The sequence below is a fragment of the Teleopsis dalmanni genome, chromosome X (genome assembly GCF_002237135.1).
Source record: "Teleopsis dalmanni isolate 2A chromosome X, ASM223713v2, whole genome shotgun sequence".
In the NCBI taxonomy this organism is placed as follows: Eukaryota; Metazoa; Arthropoda; class Insecta; order Diptera; family Diopsidae; genus Teleopsis; species Teleopsis dalmanni.
In genome coordinates this window covers 97,490,394-97,500,747 of record NC_051848.1, presented here as the reverse complement: position 1 = coordinate 97,500,747, position 10,354 = coordinate 97,490,394, and the positions used below count along the sequence as shown (strand labels likewise).

The window sequence follows — 10,354 nt, the reverse complement described above, 5'->3', positions numbered from 1 at the left end:
CTTAAACTTCATGTCAATTTTATAAACTTATATACGATTAGTTTCAACTTTCGACATTATTAAATAAACCACGAGCCATGTGAGAAAATAGAATATTTTTGTTGGCAAATAGTTCAATGACTGACAGAATATCATAGACATGACAAGTCCTCTAGTGCGTTCTTAAAAATGCAGCTCATGAAGCTCACGAAAATATGTGATAGATGTACAATATACCTTTTAAATGTAATCTTTATCATAATGACAAGTTAACTGCTTAACTGATATAAATATTTTTATTAGATTTTTTTTATAATTTTTTAGAAATGTACATTTGAAAATATTTTATATCAAACTTCGTTATAGTTTTGTAGTAGGAATCCTGCTTAGTGGAGGGTGTAGAAAGCATCCATTATTCTGTAGGCCCATTTAACATGCGCTGAGACGCGTGTATAGATCGAAGGCTTGTTACCAACACCGCATGGAATGTAACCCCATGAAACGATACCAATGATTTCAGAAGGAGCGCCTTTGGTTTCCTGTACCAATGGACCACCAGAGTCACCATTGCAAGCGGAAATACCCATTTCCTTGGAGCTAGTACAGACATTGGTTTCGTGCAATGGTGCATTTTCGGGCAAAACTTCTTTGCATTCATTCCATTCAATTATTGATGTTTCTACAGTTTGTAGGGTCTTGGCTGGTGTCAGAACATAAGCCTTGGGTTGTCCCCAGCCATAAAGATGGGTCTCACCTTCTGGAATGTCATCAACATTTGGTAAAGTAGCATGTTGAACAAATTCATTGAATTCAAAAGGTTCAGAAACGTGCAAAATGGCAATATCATATGGGCCAACTCCGCCAGTGTAGTCTGGATGTTTCATACCAAAATCGATTTCACGTGCTTGCGTTGTATCACCCAAATCATTTTGCTTATGTAAACCAGCAACAGCACCCATACCTTCTGCCTTACTGATGCAATGAGCAGCGGTAATGATCCATTCTTTATTGATAATAGTACCGCCGCAGATGTGAGAATGCTTAGTTGATTTGGAGCTCAAGGAAACAATGTATGGTGCAATATGAGGTTCAGCATCCTCACCTTTAATGATATAACCAGTAGCAAGGCTTGGAACAAACTTGTCAACTACTTCCGAAATCACGGATGCATTGGCACAAGCCACCAATAAAGCGACGAAAACTAAGACCTTCATTGAGAACTGTTCGCACTAAACAACAAAACCAAACTATGGTGAACTTGTGCTGCAAAGGTCTTTATATAGTTAAGAGCTGAAAAGTTCAATTTTTGGCCGATTAACTTTATTATCGATTTAAATTAAGCAAATTTCAATGCTATTTGGTTTTAATTCCGATAATGAATCAAAAAAAGATTTCGTCAGATTATAAGTTATATTGCATTACGGACTGCAGATACGCACGCTAGGTTCAATAAAAATTTCTGATTAGCTTTTTATACAAATTTAAGTTTTATGATTTAAAGTCTTCTGGATTACTAAAGGTGTTTGTTTTGGATTTGCGTTGAGTTCTAGAATTGATAACAAATTATTTCTAATTTATGGGCCCTCACGCCCTTATCTGTTTTCGTATTGATAGTGAAGTTAGCGGAAATTAGATTATCTGTGACAAAATTTATTTCAGAGTCGAATTACAATAATTTTTACCAAAATTAATCTTTATGATTGATAGATTACCGAGATAAGTGAATAGCGATGCGGTTTTATTTATGATGCTGCACTGAGACACAAGTGTTAGATACGTTAGTCATGACTGCACAGATTTTGAGGGCCTAGGTAGCAGAGTCCATTATCGGATTTTAGTGCAAGAAAAGCGCGTAAGAAATGCCTATCTAGTTTCGATAGACGGAAATGAATTCAAAAGCAAAAATAAATACATTTTTTTTTAAATATTTATATGATTTATATTAATGACTTTAATCTAAATATAAACAAGTGTAATACTAGTTACAGTAATTCATATGTTTTAATAAATAAATTTCGTCTATTAATCAAATAACTTTTTAACTATTCAAATTTTCAAAGTGATTAGTTTTATATATTCCTGACTGTTTTTATGGACATAACGCAGATCCTTTTTAAAGCCTAATTACTATAATAGAAGAAAAGACATTTTAAGAACAAACTCCAGGGTAACGCAACGCAACGTACCCATATACGATTAACATGGATTTTGTCAACTTCAAACCTCGCATAACTATTATACAACTTAAAGTGTATTATTTCTGGACAGACCGATTTGATAACGATGAATTTAAGTGAAGTCGCCTAATTTGGGCACATTTCTCACTAATCTATATGCCGATATAACGAAGTTATGAAGTTATGGATTTAACTTGGAAAGAAACTGTTAACTTTTTACATTTATTACACTTTGAAGAACTACACACACCATTTAAACACACAATATATAATATAAAATATATAATATACAATATAATATATAATGTATACCATGTTTAGAGTAATAGCATGAACAACTAATAGATGGCGTGTATAATTGCCTTTGGTGAATAGTAAGTAGAAACTTCAAACTGTAAACCTCGATATCCAGAGAACTTAATCATATCAGAATAATAGGTAGTAAAAAAAGTTGCTTAGAATAGGAGTTGTCAAATACTTAAAAACATAACTTTGCACTAACTAGTTAGTTAGTTAGACTAAAAGCGTGAATGTTATTGATTTTAAGACTTTTTATAATAACAAAGATTTTGTAATAAAACAATGATTTAACGTAACTTCAAAAAAACCATATGAATACAGTTATATTACATGGTCTTAGGCACTAACATTACTAACTCACATTGGTATATAGTCATTGAAAATTTCTCTCTATAATAATGGTTTATGTCACGAGATTTATGATATATTTCAACATTTTGTTAAAATAATATATCGCCAAAGTCAAAATGATTAAACAGAAGAAACTATCATCATAATTCTTTAGTATTCTCCATTCACCAACCATTTTAATGGTAAATAGCATTTTAATTTTCAAAACGAAATGATCCCATTATTCCAGACCAAGAAATTGTTAATTTTGAATTCATAATTTATGAACTGCTTAGTGGTAGGTTCTCTTCACTGGAAATGTACCTATATAGTCTGATTTAAATGAACTGATTTTTCGATGAAATAATGGAATTGTACAAGTTTCTCAAATAGACGGTATACAAAACTTCTATGCAATAAATGGTTATTCGGTTCAAGTTTATTTATTTATTTAAATTATTGTATATAACAATTTTCATATTTTAGGACCGCAAGGCTTTTACATAAGTTCTTCAATTTCTTCGTATTGAATCTTTCTTTTTTCATATTATGCTATCAACCACGTTATCTGTAGCTTTGTAGATTCTATATTAACGCTGCTTGTGGTATGACCCCATATGGGTTTTGAAGTTTGGTACTAATACTGCTGCATTTGCACCTTCTTATGTTTGTTTTGGTCTTACAGCTTTTCATTGCATATATATATTAATTTACAAAAATTTTCATGAAACATTTCATAACTAACCTACAATGGCTTTTTAGGACTAATTAAGTAAGTAAATTTTCATATTGGTTGAAAGAGTTTAAAAATATGAAGTTTAATAGGATTCGCACGCAAGTTAATATCAGTGTACAGGAGGGTCACTGTCAGTTAGAAAACTGTAAGAGGAGATCTATTAGTACTTCTAATGATAATTTATGCAGTGCACTATTATGCTTCGCATCTGCTTTTTCAGTAATCAACATTGTACTTGCGCTACTGGTTTTCCTTCTAAAGGACCTTAGTCAACTACAACTCATTTTCTTAAACTTCATTCTCTTAAACTTCATTAATAATTGCAAACATATAATATAATACTTTTATAAAGCTACATAATGAGGCTAGAGATCTAAATATTATTTTTTAATATAATCTAATCTAATTTGCTATTACTTATTAATTTTAAATATACCTCCAATATAATTTGTTTTTTTTTTTTGTGAACAGACAATTTTAATTTAACCCTTTAAACCCTTTACTTAATTTATTTATATAAAATCTCTACTGATTTTAAAGCATGTGCATATATACATTACATTGAAATACGTAAGTTAAACGGAATTTGTAAGAGTAGAGTAGAAACGCTCTCCAATCGTTTTCATCGAGCCTCGTGCCTGGTGCCAAAGTTAATGCGACTTACCTATTATCGGGTAAATGGAAAATGTTTTCGAAGTTGATTTAGAACCGTGGGCACGCAAACATTTTAGTGGTAGACCATGGACGTTCTAACTAGACTCGGCACCGGTCTCGGTCTTATAAAGCTCGTGTGAACCAAGCATCGTTAGAAAGTCATCTTCCGAAGTTCATTTCGTTCACACAATGGTTTTCGAATTCGCCAGAATTCCATCTAGGTCATTTTAGAGAGCAACGTGAGGACTAAAAAATATGCCAGTATAGATGCGTTAAAAAAATCAATTATTCAGAAATGAGCTAAAATATCGGAAGATCACATTCGTGAAGCGTGCATTTCATTTTTGAAAAAAATATAGTTAAGGCAAAAAATAGCCACATCAAGCTAAAGTCAATGAATTCTGAAATCTTATTATATCCAGAAATTTTTGTAATTTGAATTAATAAAAAATAAATTTCAGGCAAAAAACACATAGTCGTTTGAATAGGTAACACTTCAATCGCCTAACCCTGAAGAATACCATAAACGAATGACATTATTGTACCATCGGTGAAATAAGTCTCCTATAGAAATACTAAACACCCTGACTTTGCCCTGATCGCAGAATATGGATGCACTGAACATTTCAGATTCTGCAGATGTTAGCGTGTTTTAATCCCACTTTTGAAATGTGGAAGTTCATTAAAAAAATCTCTTTAAAACCCAAAGTGACTTATTTAAAAGTAATGACAATTATTGTGAATGACAATATATGCGTTGGTCCTATACTGACCTTCTAATGTATGTACAAACCAACACTATTCCTTTAGTGCTACAACGGACCATTACTTGAGCTCAAGTGGGATTTCTAGGTATACAAGGTCGCCACTTAAACCTAACCTAACCTATTATGAATGACACTTTGCTTTTTCTTTACAAAAACAAAAACGAAATGAAGTTGTAAAACTTATATCAGTGTTAATAGATCACTAATCTTTATCAAAAAAAGAGAGGACATATCGTTATGACTAGATTTTTGAAACCTATTTGTGTAATAGTGACATCTCAAAAATAAAACTGTAAAGAATCTAATCCCTTTATGAGTGGCTTAGGTTTATTTTAAAAGTTTTTCTTGTCTAGTGATATATGCCACTTGAAGAGAAGAAAACAACTGTCGTCAAAAACTCTAGTAATCAATCTATAATAAAATTAGAAGGATGTCACGACAGTTTTTACTTTTAATATAGATTCAGTTGATAGTAAAGTTAATTTATGATCACACTTATTTATTAGAAGATGTAAGATAGTTATTGAAGAAGTTCTGTGTACAGAAAGAAGGTTTTCAGTAAGCCTAGCACTTTACTACTTACTTACTAAACGGACCATAACAAAGCATTACCGATTAATACTGCCGGGAAGAATTCTATTCAATGCTTCCAGTTAGTACTTCCTCCAGATGACAACTCCACAGAACATTTCGTCACTGGAGGTATCTTCATCTTATTTTATTAACCAATATGTTTATTAGACTTATTCCGCTAATGGATCATCTCCAATCCTCACAACATGATCAAGCAAGTTAACCTACCAGATATTAATTTTTAAAATAATAACAATGTGGTGGCTAAACCAGTACTGAATAGAATGAATAAATGAAGAACACCTTTTCTTATTATCGTTTTGAATCAGAGAATGTGTATTAATATTGGTTATTACAAAAATTGGATAGTTCTGTTCCTATTTGCTTAATTTCGCTTCAAGCTGCACTAGTACCCGAGCTTTTCCCACTTTTTTGTATTAACATTTTTGCAATTAAGAATATTATCACTGAATCTATTTTTCCTTTATTCAAATTATTGCTAGAATGAGAATATATGATTCTTCCAGAAAAAGCATTATATATTTCAGTAATAATTGTCGAGTACTTTTCCCGTTTCTAATCAGCAGAAATGGCACATTCTCAATATTCACTAAATAGAATTGTTCCTCCACACTTGGTCCAGTTTGCTTATTGGGTTGTTAAATTTTTAGTTAACCGACAACATGACAGACAGACGGACAACTGTACGTATTTTAAATTATAATTTTCTACAATAATTTTTAGTACTAATTGAAGTACGAATATATTTCTAAAATACATTTTAATGTAACTCCTCTTTGGTATGTTATAATGACTCTTTGGATTAACGACTTATTCATTTAAGATAATAATATAAATTTTTAACATAAAATCATCACAGTATAATAAGTACAAAAGCTTAATCGAAAACACCCACAAACGACAAACTTCAATTAAGCCAAGTGTTTTCATTTAGGTGTTTTACAAATGGTTTAAAAAAAAGCATTAAGTCTATTCCATGGGTTTAGAAGTCTAGAATACATTTAATGTGGAGATTACTTAAGAGTGTCTGACAGTGTTTGTCATTTATCACCTATCGGAACAAATCAGAACAAAAATACTCGGCCAAAGAACAAATACTCTATTTAGTATAAGAAGGCGTAGTACCAATCTGTATAAGTCTATCACTACTGGTTATTCTTTCATAAGTATGAACATAACTGGAACACACACCCACGGTATAGACTTCTGCAAAACCGGTTAGAAATTTGGCGTAAAAGGAACAATTGAACTTTTATTGTACCACCGTCTGGCTCCTGCAGAATAAAAGCCTAAGTTCTTCAGAGATACTTATATCCAAAAATTGGCAGAGCAGAGAATAGTTGACTTAAAAAGACTTATAATATATGTTACTTAAACAGTGGATTGATTTGAAGCAATTGAGGTGTTAAAGTATATTTGGCAACAAACCACAGACCTATGTGAGTGACAATAATTATATTCTGAACTGACATTATAATTAAATAAAAGAATATGGAGTCATAATAGCTTTAATTTTCTTACATTGAATTATCAATGACAGTTGCATTTCAATAACAGTAATGAATAATATTGAATTGTTAATGACATATATCCAAAAATCTGGTTTCGGCATTACATACATACGAGTACTAATATATAGCTTCATATAAATAAAGTATATATATGCAGTGAAGATATTTAACAAAGTTTCCGAAGTCTATTAAACATAGTCAGCAATTTATTTTGATATTCTATCATTAGTTAATAGAAATTGCATGGCTTCTTTTTGTGGGATTGATCAGTGAAATTTATTATAGGTTCGACTTTTTTTAAAAAATAAAAAGTTGGTAGCAGTTGATCTTTCAATAACAATATTTATTTTTTTTAATAACGACTTTTATATAATTTATGATATATCAGTATCTTACAAAAAGCTATTTAAGTTGTTTAGTATTAAAGAACTTTCTTCAACGCGGTATGCATAGAGATTTAGCTTCGTCCGATTTCGAGGTATCTGTAACGCAAAATAATAATAAATTAATTCTATAAAATTCCAATGTCTTATCGTTATATATGAATTTTATCTGTGGTGCTGGTTGATAACATGGAGAGCATAATAAGTAGTAAGTAAAGCCACTAACCATTTATAAAAAAAGCTTAAAAAAGCACTACTCTTCTAAAGAAACCACAGACCGTAATACTGCGGTATTTAGTCATTATAATATTATGGATTTGGAGTACAATATTTCATAACGGTTTTTACTGCTTCCACAAAAGCTTCAAAGCTTTAACGAGATGTTTTTTCAAAATGTGTCTTTCATTATGTTGACAAGAACCGTTTTTTATATACATTAGAAGCTGATTTGATATTGACTCAATATTCATTTGATATTGATTTCATATTCATTCGCTGTTGATTCAATATTCATTTGATTTTAATTTGATATGAAGAATAAGTTTTATGAACCAATCGATAATAGTAATGTATGCTGAATAAAACTCTACTTACACGACGTTGGCGTCCATCTCGAGAGTCATCACCACCTATAAAAAGAATTTCATATTATTAATTAATCTTTTTAAATAACTTCAGTTTATAATACTTACCCCTGCGCGGCATTTCACTAAGTAATTTCTTCAAATGATTTTTATAAATATTGAACATGAACTTTTATCAACATCCCACATCCAGAGATGTAGGAAATTTTCAGAGAACTGAAGAAAGGTGGATAATGCAAATGATGGAAAACAAATAGAAGGAGCAACAATCTCTTTTTTGTGATTGATACTATAACTTGCCCATACATATTTCAGATAACATGTAATGACTAATTTATTACGAATATACTTCAGTAGGAATTATAACAGATAAAAAATTTTAAAAATCTTGATTTCGCTTTGATTTTCTTATTACTGACTGTTATGGGATCTACTGTAATTTTAGAATCAACGAATTGTGAACAATTCTTGAAAAATTCCATTGTATCATAATCTGAGTTCAGTTTACAAATACTTTTAAAAAAATCTAGTAACCAGAGAAGTGTAGAAAAATTTATCTGAATATTATTTTACCAAATTGAATAACAAAAGTTTTCATTTTTAAAAATCTTATCACGAGTTTTTTATATTTTAAAAAAGATATTACTTCTAAAGGTCCGGTCGGGAATTGACACATATATTTTATAAAAATCATTTGAAGAAATTACTTAGTGAAATGCCGCGCAGGGGTGAGTTTTATAAACTGAAGTCATTTAAAAAGGTAAATTAAAAAATGAAATTCTTTTTATAGGTGGTGATGACTCTCAAGATGGACGCCAACGTCGTGTAAGTAGAATTTTATTCAGCATACATTACTATTATCGCTTGGTTCATTAAACTTATTCTTCTCTTAAACAGGGTCAGGAATACGTTGAAAGTGAGGTTATCGAGTTGGAGCCCGCGGTCGGTCCGTATGAGGATTTTATCACCATTCACTGGAGAATGATTCTAGCAGTCTTACTTCTTCTCATTATTATAATTATTTTTTAGATGGATCGATTTGTGGCAAATTGTATTATATATTTGGAAGGAAAATAAAAATATACTAGCATAGCATTTTTTCATTCTCTTTTTATAAAATACAAGATAAGAGCTAATTCTTAAATAATATTTTTAGATGTCATGTCATAATTAGTTTCACTTAATTTGAAAGATTTGAAAGACTTTATAGAGTACTTAGTATATTGTAACTACTCTGTATTTAAATAGGACTCTCCTGATATTATAGTTATTCTTTTAAAAATAATGAAAGATTCGCTCTAACAGTTCGAAGCAAAAAGGTCACAAGGATGGGTCTTACAGAAGGTGCATGTACTCGTACGTTCAATAAAGAGTGTGTAGTGCATCCAGTACATATTGTGTTTTGTAGTTAGTATTTTAAATGAACTGTACTTTCACTAACTTATATGAATAAAAAACATATATTTTAAATACTGTGAATTATTCTCACTAGATGTATGTTCGAGTAAGTCTTACCCTTTGCTTTCATTTCCATAATTTTAACACTAGGAATCAGAGAATAATCCAAAAATAATACAAGAATGTTTAACTCTTTCTTCAACGTAATAATATTTAGTCTGATTGACTGTGGAGAACTGAATATTTATTTCGCATGCAAAGTACTTTTCTAAATAGATAGTTCTTTTAGATTTTCGGAGTTCCTGCATTTAACTGTACTGGATTTAATTACAAAGTTAGAATGTTAACATCGTGATAATATGTAAGAACATGTAACTATCTTTAGAAACCACTAACGTTCCATGACAGGTAACTTCAACTTAAAAAATGTACTTACCGGATTTAGGAACGATGAAGATGTTGCATCTTCTTTCGTTAAAACTGTTTTGCATGTTACAAATGTCAAGCTTAAATAAGTTGGCTTAAATCTTAAAGATTCTCAATAGTTTCAGTTAAACTTCTACTTTAATTTTTATATAGAGTTGCTTCAGGTAGAGTTAGAGATTAGAGTTAGAGGTAGAGTAGAGATTACATTCGAGATGAATGTTATCAGGCGTTCTGTTATAAGATCTGATTTATGGAAAATGTGTGTAGTGGTTGAGGAAACCTTCATCGTAGATTGAAGAAAATTAATTCCGGCGCTTGAGACAATTGGCCATATGTTTCGTGGATTGATTGGCATATAGCCTCTGTTTCGTTGTACGAGTTTCTTCCATGTTCATAATTGATTAGAAGTGCTTTCCTCGAAGTGACAATTTTAGCGTCGGGACAAAATAGAATCTGCAAAAAGTCATATCATGTGAGATGACAAAGAGATCAAGATTCAGTTATTTAGGAATTGT

General features: G+C 30.8%; 1 protein-coding gene and 1 long non-coding RNA gene across 2 annotated transcripts; one reads left to right on the top strand and one right to left on the bottom strand.

The window, feature by feature from the left end:
* Window positions 1–282: 282 nt before the first annotated feature.
* LOC119689662 (lectizyme-like) lies at window positions 283–1,240 on the bottom strand. The gene has a single exon (XM_038104540.1). The coding sequence runs from the start codon at window positions 1,191–1,193 to the stop codon at window positions 366–368; it is 828 nt and encodes a 275-aa protein (XP_037960468.1). The 5' UTR covers window positions 1,194–1,240; the 3' UTR covers window positions 283–365.
* Window positions 1,241–8,635: 7,395 nt separating this feature from the next.
* Window positions 8,636–8,957, top strand: LOC119687948. Its single transcript, XR_005253290.1, has 3 exons — window positions 8,636–8,743; window positions 8,806–8,840; window positions 8,913–8,957. It is a non-coding gene; the product is annotated as an uncharacterized LOC119687948 (long non-coding RNA).
* The last annotated feature ends 1,397 nt before the right edge of the window (window positions 8,958–10,354 follow it).

Bases quoted from the DNA above. Each gene is read 5' to 3' on its own strand.
- LOC119689662 (XM_038104540.1), bottom strand. From the start codon at position 1,193: ATGAAGGTCTTAGTTTTCGTCGCTTTATTGGTGGCTTGTGCCAATGCA.